The sequence below is a fragment of the Thamnophis elegans genome, chromosome 15 (assembly GCF_009769535.1).
Source record: "Thamnophis elegans isolate rThaEle1 chromosome 15, rThaEle1.pri, whole genome shotgun sequence".
In the NCBI taxonomy this organism is placed as follows: domain Eukaryota; kingdom Metazoa; phylum Chordata; class Lepidosauria; order Squamata; family Colubridae; genus Thamnophis; species Thamnophis elegans.
The window spans coordinates 29,266,014-29,284,110 of NC_045555.1; the positions used below are offsets into that span (position 1 = coordinate 29,266,014).

At 38.8% G+C, this 18,097-nt stretch overlaps 1 protein-coding gene across 4 annotated transcripts in view; it reads right to left on the reverse strand.

Annotated features, from left to right (window-relative positions):
* ZSWIM8 (zinc finger SWIM-type containing 8) overlaps window positions 1-18,097 on the reverse strand; it is an 85,336-nt gene that overhangs the window by 28,237 nt on the left and 39,002 nt on the right. For 3 of the 4 annotated variants that reach the window (XM_032231481.1, XM_032231480.1, XM_032231483.1), the window contains 8 exons: window positions 16,663-16,864; window positions 15,415-15,590; window positions 12,740-13,739; window positions 11,787-11,918; window positions 9,544-9,723; window positions 8,476-8,659; window positions 7,533-7,631; window positions 7,173-7,297 (listed from right to left, as the gene is read on the reverse strand). In XM_032231481.1, the coding sequence (XP_032087372.1) occupies window positions 7,173-7,297; window positions 7,533-7,631; window positions 8,476-8,659; window positions 9,544-9,723; window positions 11,787-11,918; window positions 12,740-13,739; window positions 15,415-15,590; window positions 16,663-16,864 (2,098 nt within the window). The remainder of the gene's footprint in view (window positions 1-7,172; window positions 7,298-7,532; window positions 7,632-8,475; window positions 8,660-9,543; window positions 9,724-11,786; window positions 11,919-12,739; window positions 13,740-15,414; window positions 15,591-16,662; window positions 16,865-18,097) is intronic. The other variant, XM_032231482.1, reaches the window with a different exon arrangement.

Genomic DNA, 18,097 nt, shown 5'->3' on the forward strand with positions numbered 1-18,097 from the left:
GCCTGAAATCCAACAGCCGAAGACCCAGATAATAGCAATAGCAGTTAGACTTATATACCGCTTCATAGGGCTTTCAGCCCTCTCTAAACGGTTTACAGAGTCAACATATTGCCCCCACATTCTGGGTCTTCATTTCACCCACCTCGGAAGGATGGAAGGCTGAGTCAACCTTGAGCCGGTGAGATCTGAACCGCCGAACTGCAGATAGCAGTCAGCTGAAGTGGCCTGCAGTACTGCGCCACCTCAGCTCTATCTACTTCTAAAAAGAGAAGATTGCAGGCCGGTCTAAAATTACCAAAATAATTGCACCTCATTCTCCCTCTAAAAATACTATGGCTTGAATTCAACCTCTTGTCACCTTGCAAGAAATCTTAACCAACCATGAAGGGCAGAGATCGAATTGAGTAGTGGCAAACTTGACATTACAAATAGCCCTGATTCCTCAGTGCCCAGATCACCTCAAACAAAGCTCCTGCCATCTCCAACCCTAACTCCGTCCAACTAAAATTCAACTGTATGTTATATTTTTGTTTGTTTGTTTATTTATTTATATTGATATTTGCCAACAGCTGCAAGAATTCTTCCTTAAAAGGGGAAATGTCACCTTAAAAAGGGGCTGCTAGAATAAAGTTCAGCAAACATAGTAAAAGCAACAAAATATGTCCCTTTTGCCACTGATTGCCACTGTCCAGTGTGATTCCGCATGAGTCTTCCCCTCCAATCATGATCTGGTTAGCTTCATCATTCTTCATTTCCATGAGCTATTCTGGAAGGTAAGGAGCTGCAGCAGTTCTGTGCGAGGGAAGAGGTTACTCTAGCACAAGTTTCCTTGTTCTTCTCTTATTCCAATGGATCTTGATCAAATTGCTCACTAGCTCTCAAACTCCTCAAATACTCTGTGAAAACCCATTGGATCCATTAATTGCCTGGGGTAGACTGATCTAATTGCTCCTTCCTCTTTTTCTTTTTTCTTTTTTTTGTTCTTTTTCTTCTTTCCATATTACTAGAGTACTGGAAATAAATTATGGAAAGGAAATACAGACTCTTTCTATCTAGCAGGACTACCAGATTCTGCAACAGCTTTGTTCCCGAGGCCATTCGTCTGGTAAACTCGCAAGTCTTTTTTCTCGCCATTTACATGTACACATCCAAACTAGACTGCGTTGTTTCTCTGTGTCATATAATATATGTGGGTATATGCATAATTTTGTGTTTATTTATTATTTCATGGTTATGTAGTGTATATTGGAAGTGGTGACCCTCTGACAGCTGTATGCAACAAAGTTTCATTTTATTGTATGCCGATTAGTGTACATTCAAAGTGACAATGAAGTATTCTATTCTATTCTATTCTATTCTATTCTAATTTCACTCTCTATTCTATTCTATTGGATAATTTTTGGGCATAGTGGGAAAAAAGTAAAAGAAACTTAAGCCAAACCAATCTGATGGTTGGAAAAGACTGCAAAGACATTATTTGGGATACAAGTTCAGCAGCAGTTGCTAACTGCTTTCATTGCATTCATTTTATACAATGACAATAAAGATTATTATTAAACATGAAACTCAGCCAACTGAACATTCAAAAATGCATTACAAATACCAGTGACTGGTGCTAATGGTTGATACGGTTTGCTGCCTGCATCCTAGATATCAACCAAGTACCTTTTTAAAATTTAAGGTGTTCTGAGTAGCGCAGTTTTTTGCAGTTCCGCTGGTGTTATTGCAGGAAGCTGCAATTTGTTGATGTATCTTGTAAAATTCTTGGACATGGTGTTAAGTACCCCGATGACAATGGGTATCACTGCTACATGCTTCATCCATAGCCATGTAATTTCGATGGCCAGGTTGTAATATTTCATTATTTTTTCTAGTTCTTTTTCTTCGACTCTGGCATCTCCAGGAACAGCAATATCAATAAACTGTACACTTCGGCCCTCTACAACTGTGAGATCTGGCATGTTGTGCTCCAAATGACGATCCGTTTGTATTCGAAAGTCCCACAAGATCTTCACCTTCTCATTTTCGATAACTTTTTCCCACTTTATGTTCCCATGACTTTCTGGATACAGGCAAATCATATTTTTTACATAATGACCAGTGAATTAATTTAGCAACTTGGTCATATCTAGCTTTGTAATCAGTTTGTGTTATTTTGCTGCATTCACATATTAAATGTGAAACAGTTTTGACTTTATTATTGCAAACTCGGCAGTTTGGGTTGTCAGTGGATTTTTGTATTTTCGCATTCATGGCATTAGTTTGTAGTGCTTATTCTTGAGCAACCTTCCATTTCTTTCTTGATAGTTCCCATCTTAAGCCATGTCCATGTCAACTTGTCATCACATTTTCTTTCAATGTTTTTTAAGTGCTGTTCATGCAAAGCTGTGGTTTTTCATATATTTAATCTCTCATCCAGCTGTTTTTCTTATATTCTGCCTTTGTTTGTGTTGTTTTTATGCTGTTCTCCGTTTTCACAGCCTGCAGCAATTTTTCTGTACTTTGGTTTACATAATCATTCAAACTTCGTTTTTCTTCTTCTATAGTTTGTTGGATTTGCAATAGCCCCCCGCCCCCTTTTTTCTTGGCAGGTACAACCTGTCGATGTCACTTCGTGGATGTAAAGCGTGATACGTATTCAAAAGTTTGTGTGTTTCCCGGGCCAGGTTTTTCAGTTCAGCTGGAGTCCAGTTGATGATTCCAGCTGAGTAGCATATCACTGGAACTGCCCGTGTATTAATGGCTTTAATTATGTTTCCAGCATTCAGCTTTGATTTTACTATTTTGCGGACCCTCCTGATGTATTCCTTTTGCATTGACTCTTTGACTTTTCCATTCAAGATGTTGTTGTTGTTATTATTATTATATACAATACAATAGCAGAGTTGGAAGAGCCAATAATTGTTAGTGGGAGTTGATGGGAAGATGAATTGATGTAAACATTTAATAATACAATATGATGTTGACTATGTAAAAGTATACATGTGGTTACATGTTATGAAAATGAAAAAATAAAAAACTTCATATAAAGAACAAAACAAATTAAACTTGATTTGGAGAATTGGAAAAATTTGCAATGATAGGAAGAATAGCAACTATAAAAATGAATATTCTGCAGAAGCTACTGTTTTTGTTTCAAACGATTCCTATAAAACTAGAGAAAAAATACTAAGATGAATTAAATGCAATAATTTTGAAATATGTTTGGCAAGGAAAAAGAGCAACTGCCAGATTGGGAGCTTTATTACCAGGCTTCTGCATTAACTTGGGTGAAAGAATGGATAAATTTACAATACAATACAATACAATAGCAGAATTGGAAGGGAGGTCTTGTAGTCCAACCTCCTGCCTAGGCAGGAAATCCTATACCATTTCAGACAAATGGCTATCCAACATCTTCTTAAAGACTTCCAGTGTTGGGGCATTCACAACTTCTGGAGGCAAGCTCTTTCGCTGATTAATTGTTCTGTCAGGAAATTTCTCCTCAGTTCTAAGTTGCTTCTCTCCTTGATTAGTTTCCACCCATTGCTTCTTGTTCTGCCCTCAGGTACTTTGGAGAATAGTTTGACTCCCTCTTCTTTGTGGCAACCCCTGAGATATTGGAACACTGCTATCATGTCTCCCATAATTCTTCTTTTCATTAAATTAGGCATACCCAGTTCCTGTAACTCTTCTTCATATGTTTTAGTCTCCAGTCCCCTAGTCATCTTTGTTGCTATTCTTTGCACTCTTTCTAGAGTCTCCACATCTTTTCTACATCGTGGCAACCAAAACCGAATGCAGTATTCCAAGTCTAGCCTTACCAAGGCATTATAAAGTGGTATTAACACTTCACATGATCTTGATTCTATCCCTCTGTTTATGTAGCCTAGAACTATGTTGGCTTTTTTGGCTTTTTTGCTGTACACTGCTGGCTCATATTTAAATGGTTGTCCACTAGGACTCCACGATCCCTCTCAGAGTTACTACTATTGAGGAAGGTACCACCTATACTGTACCTATGCATTTCGTTTTTCTTGCCTAAAAGTTGAACCTTACTCTTTTCACCATTGAATTTCATTTTATTAGATAGTGCCCAATGTTCAAGTTTGTCAAAATCCTTCTGTATCTTAAGCTTATCTTCTGGAGTGTTGGCTATTCCTGCCATCTTGGTGTCATCTGCAAATTTGATGAGTTCCCCATTTATTCCCTCATTCAAATCATTGATGAAGATGTTGAAGAGTACTGGGCCTAAAATAGAGCCTTGGAGTACTCCACTGCATACTTCCCTCCATGTAGATGCAGTTCCATTGAGGACTACACACTGAGTGTGGTTGATCAGCCAGTTACAAATCCATCCTGTGGTGATGCTGTCCAACCCACATTCTTCTACTTTATCTAGCAGTAGGTTATGGTCTATCTTATCAAATGCCTTACTGAAGTCCAAGTAAACTATATCGACGGCATTCCTCTGGTCCACTAATTCGGTCACTTTGTCAAAGAGTGCAATAAGATTAGTCTGCATGATCTGTTTTTGACAAACCCATATTGGCTTTTGGCTATTACTTTGTTTACTTCTAGATGTTCGCTAATTCGTTGCTTGATTATCTTTTCCAGAATCTTTCCTGGTACTGAGGTCAGGCTGATAGGTCTATAGTTTCCTGGATCTATTTTTTTCCCCTTTTTTGAAGATGGGAACCATATCAGCTCTTTTCCAGTCCTCTGGCATTTCCCCGGTGCTCCAGTATCTCTGAAAGATATAGTTCAGTGGTTCTGAGATCTCATCTGCAAGTTCCTTCAGAACCCTGGGGTGTAATCCCTTCGATCCTGGTGATTTGAACTCATCTAGGGTAGACAGGTGTTCACTTACCATTTTCTTCCCAATTTCAATTTGTGTTCCTAATCTGATTTTTGTGATGCTGTTTTTGATAGGTTGGACTGTTTCATCCCTTTGTGTAAAGACAGATGCAAGAAATGAGTTAAATAGTTCTGCTTTTTCCCTATTGCTTGTCACATTCAGGAAGAAAGCCAAACTATTATTATTATTATTATTATTATTATTATTATTATTATTATTATTAATAATAATAATAATAATAATAATAATAATAATATTCCCCCGAGGAGCTTTACCATGTTGTGGTGGAGGGGCTTGCGTGCTCTAGTGATCCTAAGGGCTATGCTGAACAGTTGCAACCATATCAGACAGGTCTTAGGTGAAGGGCCAGACAAAATTTGCTCCACAACCCATACAAATATGGTGAATACGAAAAAAATGAAATTTATGCCTGCTGAACCATCTCCCGGATTAACAAGGGTTCCGTTGGATGCTATGGCTCCTGGGCATTCTGCGCAAAATGAGTTACAGGGCTCAACTTCCTCTGCTGAAGTGAAAAAGCGAAAAATCTGGACTAGGGAAGAAAACATCTCTATTATGAAAGCTTACTATCAGTCTGAGCTAGCAAAACGTGGATTTCAAAAACAAATGTATCAGATTTGGAAGCTGAACCACACAGACTGTGATATCAGTGAACAAAGGTTAATGGACCAACGACGTAGAATTCTAAGCCATAAATTTTTCACTACAGCAGAATTAATAGAAATCGAAGAGAAAGCAACTAATGGTCTGAGTATACTAACAAAGAAGAGTAACATCAAGAATGATTTACAGACTCAAAAGCAAACTGAGGAAGAAAGGGAGGAAGAGGATGCTGACATGGATGAAGATAAAGAACAAGGAAGCACTGAAGAACAAACACCAACAGATATTGCTCAATTAGCTGAGAAAATAAAGCATCAAATGGAAGATGCTGAAAAAACATGTTTGCCAAAGCTGAACCAAATTAACCAGATAGAATTGAGAAAGGTACTAAAAAAGTTCAATGAGGCTGTGCAAACCATTCAAACCACTACATTAGCTGAAACAAACCAGCTAATGTATGCAACAGCCTTCATAACCACCAAAGAATTGGGTTTGAAAATACAAAAGAACCAAAGAGGCAAGAAGAGGAAACCTAAATGGAAAATTCAGTTGGAATTGGAGATCAAAAAATTTCGTGGAGACTTGAGCAACTTGAAGAACCTAAGGCAAGGTCAGCTAAAGAACAAGCAGGTCAAAAGCAGCCTGGAAGCAAGATAAGATTTGGAGAATAAAGAGATTGCGATAGTAATTGAAGAGCTGAAGCAGAGGTTTGTTGCCATTGCTGAAAAGATTAAAAGATATGAAAACCGAGTAACTCAATTCAAGGAAAACTCACAGTTCAGAGGAACTGTTTTATAAGAACTTAGAAAGTGGAGATGGAGTAACAACAAATGAAAAGCCTGATAAAGAGGAAGCTCTGAAATTTTGGAAGAATTTGTGGGAAAACAACAAGAAGCATAACAGAAATGCAAAATGGATCAAATAGATTGAGGATTCTATTTAAGTGTATAAAATGGAAGATGTGAAAATAACAAAAGAAATGGTGCAAAGGCAGTCAAGAAAAGTGAAGAACTGGAGTGCATGAATTGCATGGCTTCTGGTTAAAGGCACTTACAAGTCTCTAAAATCTAAAAAGTACTTGTAGTTGCCTAGCAGAGGGAGCTGTGCCCTGTAGCTCATTTTGCGCAGAATGCCCAGGAGCCATAGCATCCAACAGAACCCTTGTTAATCCGAGCAACGATTCAGCCGTTGTTGTTGTTGTTATTATATGTGGTTAATCTTTGGTGAGATTCACAGCCTTTAGGGCTGGTTGGTAGCTCAACAGCTTGAGTCCTAACCAAGGACCTAGAAACTGTTAAGGTAACGTCGGAGGATATAAGTTTCCAAGTAGGGTGGTTTTTTGTAGAGCCAGAATTATTATTATTATTATTATTATTATTATTATTATTATTATTATTATTATTTCTTCCGTTCTAAGCACCCTTTTCGTGGTCTCATGATCGAAGTAGAGTATGTATTTCTCATCCCATGCTTCCCAATACACACATGCACACAGAAACCTACAGGTGCCTTATAGGGAAACACACAGGGGCAACTCACACATAATCCACCCTGATTAGACTCTCTCTCACACATGTACACATCAAACAACATTGTAAATCTTGAAAAGTCTTGTGAAAGTTAGTTGGTTTCCAAGAAACTCTGAAAAGCTTAGTTATTTAAAAATGAACAAAAGGTGTTCTGTTTCTAAACATTTCTAAAAATAACTTACCTTTTTGAGTTTAGACTGATCATCCTTGTAAGTGATCATCAGGGCTAGAGCTAGATCTCCTTTCTCTCTTCGAGTACCTTCACACAGAAGAGGGTGCTCTGCTTCACTCACTGTTGTCTTCATGCCTGCAAAGCAGAATCCAAGGATGTCATCCTACTTTATGTAAGTACGAAAAGATTCCTGCTAGGGCAAGACATTTTCTCCTAAAATTTCATTTAAAAAGATTATCTACTTTTTGTGCCCATGCTTTCCATTATTTCAATACCATTTAGGTGATGCCAGAATTACTACATGACAGGGGCAGGATCTCTTCTAAAATTATAGGAGCAATTGTGGAGGGGGGGGGAACTAAGCATTTACCAAGGGCTGCCACGGCTGCCTCAAAGCCAAGTTCTTCATCTCCAGGCATTTCATTGTTCCAATTACGGCTTGGGGGTCTCGACCCTGTAGGAGAAACCACTAGGACAGGAACAGAGATATTAATTAGCTCTACAGAAAATAAACATTGCCTGGACTGGTAAATAAAAAAAACAGTGCAAATATTGTATTTTAACAACTTGTACAATATCGCTACAGTTAATCAAGCATCATCAAATTTTCTTCAGTACCCTATTGAGACATTTTATCCTCCTGGAGACATTTTTTGTACAACTCTAATTGTAATTTAACACACGGCACAGCTGGTAATTCAGAATGAAAAGAGGATTGCGGCCACCACAAGGAAGAGCGCGCTGTTTTGACTTCCTCAGAGCTGTAAAATATGGTCTTAGATTTGGTGCTTTATCTGGGAAAAAAACCTGTAGTAGAGATTCAGCAAGTAGTCGCCAAGACTGACCATCTGCTTTAAGAAACTGGGCATAACCCCTATTAAATAGAGAAACCCTGGTGCCCACTGAATACTTTGACTCCCATCAGCAACAGGGATAAATTAGTTTGTACCCCAAAGTTTCTGTAGAGTAATTTATAAGAGGGCTTTCTGTTGGTAATATTAGGACATAGTTAATGAATAGTCAGTTTTAGAGACTGACTAACAACCCCCTATTCAGATAGGCTTATTGCATATTCTAGGCTTTGTGATTAAGGCTAAGCTCAGGACCTCCACAGCACATATGAGCATCTGGTCTAAACCAAGTGTGTGGCGGGTTTATTTTTTTAATCTTACAGAAAACACAGAAGTTCTCATGGACACTTGAACCAACAGACATAACTGAATGGACTGTGGAAACTGCACTGAAAGTGTAGAGGGACGAGCAGGTCTTTCCTCAAGGGACTTTCTCTTTGGGTAAATAAGCAGGGGTTTTACCTGGAGCACATAAGACATCAAATATGAAGCTAGCTAGCATGAGAGGCAGGACAGGGCGGTAATCACACAGTGTTCCTTCCCTCAGCTCTTCAGCCCTCCCCCGAATAGTATTCATCTCGCTAGAGCCAAGTGGGATCTTCTTCAACAAGGCCACAATCTCAGACTCCTGGTATGCCAGCTTGACCTGTGTGATAGGGATCAGGGAGAAATATGCACAAGGCCTTTATTTTAACAAACGCATTATTGTTCACAAAGACTGGATAATAATATTAAGAAAAAAATGCTTTGTAGTGATGCGTAAGAATCCTTGCCTGAGGCTGAGAGGCCTGGTTTTATCCAGTGAAGGCTTCCAAGAAATTCCCTAACTTTGGGGACAAAACTCAATCCTTGATACTGCAGAGCCATATAAAAGTCTATGTAAGTCTGTGAAGAATATACACCTGCAGGTGCACATTTTGGAGAGTAAACTCGAAAATAACCAGCTAACAGATTCTACCAAAACCAATGTAGGTAGTCCTTGATTTATGATTTAGTGACTATTTGACAGCACTATAAAAAGGAACTTATGACTGGTCCTCACACTTACGACCATCACAGTGTCCCTGCGATTATGTCATCACAATCTGGGTACTTGGCGACTGACTTGCATTTATGACAACTGCTGTTATGTGATTGCCATTTGCTGACAAGCAAAGTCAACGGGGAAGGTAGCAGAGAAGGTCATTGGTCACAGTCATGTGATGTCTCACTTAATGACCACACTCCTCAAAAATAAATTTTCCAGATCCAGTTGTGGTCATAAATTAAGAACTACTTATACTGTATCACTGGGTTGTAAAAAAAAGTCATCCTGTTGTAATACTACAACAACAATTGGACACTATTTTTTATCCAGAGTTTAGGGGAAATTATTTAGGGCCAAACAATTTGAACCAAGAGCTGGAGGTGTAAACCAAAAACCTCAGTCAGTTTCATGATCTTTAGGATTCTCTAGGTACGCAATTTCCCACACACACACACACACCAATGAAAGTGCTAAATAAGGCACCAAAGCCATCCTCTACATACCTCCAGGGCCTTGGTAGATGCTGGGGGCCTCTGTAATTCCAGAGCAAACATGCCAATCTGGAAAGCCAGATTGTGGTATTCCTGCCGCTCACTCAGGACAGTCAGCAGAAAAGCAGCTTTGGATAAAGTGTTTGTTGCCATCCAAGTCTGTTTGCTGGTAGAGACTTTGTTTTTCTTTCCCTGTGGGATGGAGAATTAGAAGGCTGAATGTGATTTTTTCTGCGCTTGATTCTATTAAAAAAACAATTTACAAATAACAAGCATGCTTAGGAACTGATTCCAATTATGTGCCATCTCAAATGTATAAAAATGTGGGTTCTTGCCAGTCCTTTTCCTTAATATATGCCTATAAAAGCAGCTAACTACTCTTGGCTGAGCAGGATTAGACACAGATATGAATGGGAGACAATCAGGATATCTATCCCAGGCTACAGACAATACTAGGAAACTGGAAGAACATTTAACAAGAAACACAATTGCATTTTCTCATGTTGCTTAGCTTAAGGGAATCTCTACCCTTTTATACATCTTTAACATACATATTTGACATGGATATTTATAATCAGAAAAGTGCATTTTAAAATACAGAGCAACTACAACTGAGTAATTGGCTTCATTCATATTAAAATACAAATTTGTATTTCCTACTTCCTAGTCTTAGATGAAATTCTACTGATTTCAGTTGTACCCCATCAGGACAAATTCAGTCTAGATCCATCCCAAGATTATGTGAGGAAAAATCCATACATAAAAATGAAATGAGCCAATAGAAGCTTTATGAAGTACAACAAAAATGCTATATAATTTTAATCACCATTTGATGTAATAGTATTTGTTTTTATTTGCACTATGTCATAAACATTTTGAAAGTAAAATGCAACTTGGCTTTAGCATCATTAAAGAAATATTGGGTTTTTTTTAAAGCGACTTAGTAGACAAAGCATACATTTAAAGGAAAAAACTCTCTAAAATTTGCAATCCATTAATGTTTTACCTTCACGCCCTCATATACTTTAACCAATAGATATTTTAGGAATAAAAAGATATGAGAATCAAATATACCTGCCTGCCTAGGACATAAGCATGTTTTAATGAATAAATAAGCAATGTGAGATTTCTTTTTTCTACAAGGTGACAAAAATATGCTCCTCAAAACCACAGCTCAACAATTTGATGTGGAACGGAGTAACTCTATAATATGGGTTCACTCAATTCTTCATATATTGCACTACCTGCAGTCATATATTCAGTATTCAGTATTTTCTAATCTACTTTTTGAGAGGCTATCTGGTGTTGTCATTAAACATCAGACTAGAAACCAGGAGATTGTGAACTTAGCCCCCATTTTGAGATGAAGCCAATTGGGTACCCTGGGGAAGTCCCTCTTTCAGCCCTTGGAAGAGGCCATGACAAATTTGTTAAGGGAGTTTCCAAGAACTGGATGCAATTGAACAGAAGGAAAAAATGGCAAAATGAGGGGGAGGTGTTCTTATTTATATCAAAAAGCACTTTTACTGATTCAGCTATTTTGTTTTAAATTTTAATCTCACCTTGCACTAGAATTCAAAAGTTCCTTTAATGTTTTAGTACTTTTATCATCCAAAATCATATAATCCTCACCATCCACCTTTCCTTGCTCATTTTTAATCCCAACACACAATCCTTGAGGGAGTCCAGTTGATTCCTCTACTCCCCTGCAACAGCTATTCTTACTCCCAACTTTCTGTTTCTTTGAAGCCCATTATCCCATACTGAACAACATCATTCTGTTAACAGTTAGCAAAAAAAATTAGTCAAAGCTCTTCAGAAGATGCATCCTTTCCCCTAGCCATCCTTCACATAGAAAACAGATTAATAGGGCTGGAAGGACCCTCAGAGGTCTTTTAGTCCAACCCCCCTAACCACCACCCCCTCTCATGGTTAAGGAAGGAGATAATCATTAGAATCAGTACAGATTGTTCTGCAGCTGACCTGTTGTTTCCCCACCACCATCAGATGGAGAATTTGGACAGAAAGGATTACTACAGAGGATGAAGACATACAATGGGGAATGCACATCAAAAGGAGAGCAGTCGATTATCTCAAAATATCACAGCATAACTATCAAGTGGTGCCTCAAAGTAAGAGTTTATACTTGTTACAGCATTAACATTATCCACAGCAACACACACATCTAAATCTCCTACTAGCTATTGTCCAACCCCGGTCTTCCCATTTAAACTATGTTTCTATCAACATTATACCTTGGTTGGGGGTTGCTCCACTTTGAGATCAGGAGGGTTAGCCAGTAAGTCTTTTGCAAGTTCAACAGTAAGACGGCAAGCTTCACTGCTATAGCCATGTGCATGAAGAGCCTCTGCGCAGGCAAACAGGATCTGTAAATTGAGAATTGCAGCAAAACCAGTCTAATTCTTGCTTCCTTTGCTCTCAGTTCTTAGTCTTATGGGCCTAGGAACTTTCCTGCTGAAACTCATGGCAACTCTTACTGCCACTCCCATGTAAGAAATAGATTACAACTACAGTGTTTGTTAAGTCCTCCAATAAGCATATCACCCTCAACTTTCTCCAAGTCCCCAGTAAAATCTAGCCACTTGTGAGAAATGTTCCTCGCACTCCCTTACCAACCCCTACCTGCATCACATTTGGAGTGTGTGACTCTTCAGGTCCAACAAGGAAAGGTATTCAATGTGAAGCAAGAAACAAATTAAGATAAACACATGATTCTGCCTTATATGATCCACGTGTTCAATGCTTTGTAGTCTGACTGATAGTTTGAAATCTCAAGCAGAAGTTCAATGATGTAAGATCCATTTGGAAATGCAGATACAAGGGATGCAATTCAGAACTTCTGCGTTAGATGTGTATCCTACTACCAAATTTTGCACCATTCATGAATAATCCTGCAGTCTTGTCAAAATGGCTGATATAACACAGCATGCTACATATTATTATTATGCAAAATATGCCTGAGTTACATTCTATTCCTTTTTCCTTGACCAAGTGCTACAGATAAATGTTGACACACAGAAGAATAAATTATCAATATTGATACAAATGTTATTTATAAAGCTGTTATCTTAGTTTAACAGTCCTTCACTGTTACATAATACATGTTTTCATTCTTCCCAGTAGAAACATATACTGTAGGAGTCTAAAATAAAGGGGGGGCACATGAGTCAGGAGCTTACAGGCCTACCTCCATTCGGTTTTCTTGCTCCAAGGGTTTTATTCCAGCAAACATGTCTTGTTCCTCTTCAATCCCACCCTCTGCTTTCTCGTCTTCTTCCTTAGCCACCTCCTGGGGATTTAAATAATAAACTTGGTAATCATCTTCTTCTTCTTCTCCTCCAGCAGCGCCATTTTCCTCCACCTCTTTTGGCTTTGAACATACCCCAGCACTACTTTCATCAGGGCCATGGAGGTCATCATCTCCACTGCCCACTTCCTCCACGGGTTCCTTTGAAAGTTTCTTGGTGGAAGGACTGCTTCTGAGGGTCGGCTCGGTTGCCTCAGAGAAATACACTCCACCATCATCCTCAAAAGTATCTCTGTAGCTTCTGCTCAACGGGCTGTCTGTGAAGCTGAATGTATTGCTCGCCTCTGCTCCAAGAGCCAAACTGCTGTCATCTAAAGTCAATTCAGCCAAGTCCGGCTCTAAAGAACTGTCCTCACTGCTCATACGACGCTTCCCGCCATGTTTGCTGGCTAAGTTCTTTCCCACCGGAAGCTTGCCCTTGTTCGCAGCTGTTTTATATGAAGCTTTATCCCCTTCTGCTGAAAGTCTTCTCAAAACCCTCTGGGGGCCTTCAGACACAACTTTCCGTTTCCCAATAAGTTCTTTGGGGCGCACAGCTGGTTCCTGAGAGACAAGTCGTGACCTGTCTCCTAGCTGCAAACATGTCCCCATAGCATCTGTTCCATGGCCTCTCCCTCCATCAGAAAAATTTTCTACACACAGTGGCCTGCAGTTCCTCTGCTGGATGGCCTTCACCCAACAAAAGGAGTTCTTTTTGTCAGCACTGCTGTAGGTGATGCCTGGAATAGGATATGCCTCCTCCCAATTGAAGTAGCAAGCTTCCACGGCTGGTTTGAACCCATGGAATAACTTCTCCAGAGACTTCTTATGCTGCCCTCTTTTGACATTGTCTATTACCTTCAACTGCCACTGCCTTAGCTGCGTGCACAAGTCCCTTCGGCTAGCAGTATGGAAGAAAAGAAACAAGTAAGGGGCAAAAGTGACCCATTAAAAGCAAATGTCAAAATTTAATTTATTTTTAATTTCTTGTTAATCAGGTACACTTACGTTTATCAAAACTCTAATATTCTAATATGTTTAATACTTAATTTCATTTTTATGTCACAGAAAAAAACCTCAAATAATCAAAGCTCCTATGAACATTCGTAACACCGATCCTAGTAGAATTCTCCAATATTTCCAGCTTTGTGGACACGTGACAGGAGGAAAGGGGATGGTTCCGCGCAAGCTGCAGGCAAGAGTGCACATATGCAGCTCCATTTGTGCGAAAGGTGTGCATGTGCACCTGCCATTCACTTAAATGGAGCCCGTGTGCTTGACTGCTGCTCGCATAAGTTAGGGTGCGTGTGCACACTTGCCAGCCATTTCCATAGCCCGGTTGCAAACCCCGCACAGCCCACTAGTGGGCTGCAGCCCACAAGTTGGGGACCCCTAGTCTATTGTGTTTGGCAAAGAAATTCAAGGGAAATATTCTTCGGTCGCATTCAATATGCTCCATGTTTGATATTGTCCCACAAATTTTCATAAAATTGAAAGGTGAGGATTATTCAAGGCACTCCAAAACACTTATCTTTTTATAAAGATTTCTTCATGCTCTGTTTTGGTGGTATCTTTCAGATTGTTGTCTTACTTGCCCTGTCCCCTGATATGAACATTACGGAAAATCTGTAGAGGAACACATTTCACTATGTGGTGAAATGCATCCTGGGAAAACTAGGAATATTTCATTGAAGGATTCTGCAAGGACAAGTGGGGAAAAATTCCACGAACAAGACCTTAGCTGCCTAAAGGAAACATTTAGAAGGTGAGGAGTTATAAAATAATGACTGGAATGGTGTCCAAGCTTTTGCATCTGTTATATTCATTGTTTCTTAAGTTGAATTTGCAAATAACTGCACATAAATAAGTATGCATTCAAATTTCAACAAAAATGTCATGCTTAATGCTATAATCTACCAAAATTGTAATGGCTCTTGTTTACTTAGGAATTCATTGAAACATACAATTTGAACATGATGCCTACATTTTTGTACATTGGTGTGTATCTTTTGACAAAAGATGCAGATAATACATGTAGTCTGATGATGCACTAGCATTAATGATGTTATCAAGTTTGGTAAATGAAATGTCTGCAAGAAAGCAAACAAGCTCAGAGAGCACCAAGGACCTCATACATGTACTTGTTTTTAGTAAAAAAAAAAATAACAGGACTATGACCATATCCAGACTCTGCTGATCTGATAGTTGTAAGTTATAGGTCTTCAAATGTAAGATAGTGTTTTTAATTAAAAATTTAAAACATGCTTGAGAAAAATATAAAGCAAACCTTTTTATAGAAAACATGAGAGCAAATACAGTACTACTCATTATAACTATGTATTTGAAGGACAAATACTTAGAACATGAATTCAAAGAAAGCACAGATTAAAGCAGCAATCTGGCATGAAAGTTTTTAGAATATTTCAATGCCATGTAACTCCCATCCATGTTTGGAGTAAGATGCAATCAAGCAAAAAAACTGGATATGAATATTACAATAAAAATAATAGGCAAGTATCCATTAACAGACTTTTGTCAAGGTCAACTGTGTTATGGACTTTCAGAATTACACCTACCGATGAGGGCTGATGGTTGGATCCAAGACAGCAAGTCTCCAAAGTACAACCATCTCATCACACATACTTGCACAAGCATGAGCAGCAACTTCTGACTGGCCATTGCCCCGGCCAGTGTGCCCACTTGCACTACTATGGGATGCAGATGTCCTTACACTATACCACCAGCCAGTTATCTGTAGACAAATGAAGCAGAATGTCAGATGCTCAAACTTCATACTTATTTTTCTTAATCCAGTGGACTACACATGATTCTTCAATTCTAACTATTGTCAGAAACATGTGCGACACATTATAAAACACAGAGTTGGAAATCTCTTCTAGTCCAACCACCTGCTCATGGTAGGAATTCTCAGGTCATTCCAGACAAATGGATAACCAGCTAATGCTTGGAAATCTCATATAGTGGAACATCCATACTTTCTTCTAGGAGGTAGGCTGTTTCATTATTTATAGCTATCACAATAAAAAAAATTCCCAAGTATGGATTTCCATGTTTAGCTTTCATCCATCAGTTTTTATTCCATACCCTCTTCCCATGACAGTTCTTCAAACGTTAGACGACTGCTATCATGTCTCTCTTAAGCAATCTCAACTTTAGCTTCAAAGTTATTTTACCATTTATTCTAGGGTTTAGCTCTCCTCCCCCTCACAATTTTTCTCCATCTTCTCTGCATTCCTTCCAATTTCTTTGTGTCCTTCTCATACTGAGAGAACCAGAACTGGGCACAACAGTTTAAGTGCAATCTGACTAGTAAAACACAGAGCAGTACTATTATTTTTTATGATCTCATTGCTATACTGCAACCCAAGTTGGTCGAATTGAATTTTTTCACTCTCTTTTGTGGTATTAGAGACAAAAAATCAGTAGTTTGCCTCCATGAATCTTAACACACAAATTTCCTGCTTTATTTGGCCAAAAACAGCACTATCACAGAAAAAAATGCTGTATATATATATATATATGCAATAGAGCCTTAGAGATAGTATTTCAACTACTGCCTCTTTTTTGGCTAAACACATTTAAAAAACAAACTACCCAAAATTGGCTAGATTTTAGAAATGGAAATTGATGGTGTTCAGTGGAATTGACAGTGGGATAGCCATCTCTTTCCTAACACTTCATTATTATACTATTAGGCATTTGTCTAATTCTTCACTTTCCTTAAAATTTCTACATAAGCAACATGACCATTCCATCCCACACACAAGTTTTTGTGAGAATTTATTTAACTAAGGAAATAATACCTGTTCGTATGTCAGACACTGGTCTGTCAGGATCTCCAGAAGAGGAGCTGCATTGGTATCCCGCCTCTTAAACATCTCACGTACAATTGAAAGCAGGTTCCATATGCCTTCAGGTTCTCTTCCTCTCAGGGGGCGTAACAGACAGGCCCACTCAGCAGCAGCTGGGGGTTCCGTAGAGGACAGGTACATGGAATTCACATCACTGTGCAGTTGGGAAAAGTGGAGTGGGGGGAGGAGATGGGAGAACTTCAAACTGATGCTTGAACATAGGTTAATCATTTCTGAAACTCTGCATGTAGGGGATGTCTTTATAGATTTTGTCTCCCTAATCCATCTCTGCAATCAGGAAGCGTCTAACACTGTTTAGTAATATCAAAAAAGGACAAGAGGTCAGCCACCAAATGTACAGCAACTCCCTCCCACCAAATCTTTTTGTGTCACTTCAGTCCTCTTCTTCAATTGTTTAATGTAGTCATTTCATCCAAATTAAGTTTTGTGGTTTTAAAATTAGTTTTCCCTTTGAGCTGCATAAGGAACATCAATATTGTGAAATAATGTGGATGAGATTTAAGAAAAACTCAACACAGCCATTTTCTGCCTTGCTCATTGCACTTTTCCCCAACACACTGCAGCATCAAAATACTATATAAGATCTACATGCAGGCTTTAATTTGAAAATATGCACATGGTCAGAATTGCATGTCATCCACATATTATTGATGCCAAATCTTAAAATTTAAAACAACTCCTCCAATATTTTACATAGCTATAAAGTAGACCAATGACCAGGAGATTTAGCCAGTGTCTTTCCAGGACCCCTTCTAAAACTGGTTTCAAGAATTCTGTCTACATCCTTATGCTGTAAAAGTAGAATAACAGTTCATTTAACTGGACAAATAAATACTAAAAGCACATTTAGTGGATGAAAGTTTCACTAATTGTGGCAAATTACACTGAAGCTAGTCTCTAAAATTCCTCAAAAATTGGGTCTGAGGAGGAGCCAACGTTGCGACAACACGCAGTCTCAATAGTCCGAGACCGCCATTGACACTTTTGCCACTGGACGGTCCAGTTGGACCTAAACAGTCCCGTAGAGACAGTGAACAGGAAGACAAAGCCTTGCTGGTCTCAGGGACATCGCAAAGTCCCTGATTGACCCAAGGAAAGCGCTTCAAGCCGGCGGCAAACAGGCAGCCCCCAGGCTGATGAAGTCGGAGACGGCTCCGGAAGGAAGGAAGTGAAAGTGAGTCCATCAGGTAAGGTTTTTTTTTTTCTATTTTGAGAAAGATTGCCCAAAGAAACTTTTTTTTAAAAGATAAATTAGTCCTTTAAGTAAAAGAATAAAGCAGCGAATTTAATTCTTATTGGACTGCCTTGGAAAGTTCTTGGTTTTTTTTGTAATGACATTTTGTGGATTTAAGTGACCGTAACGTTT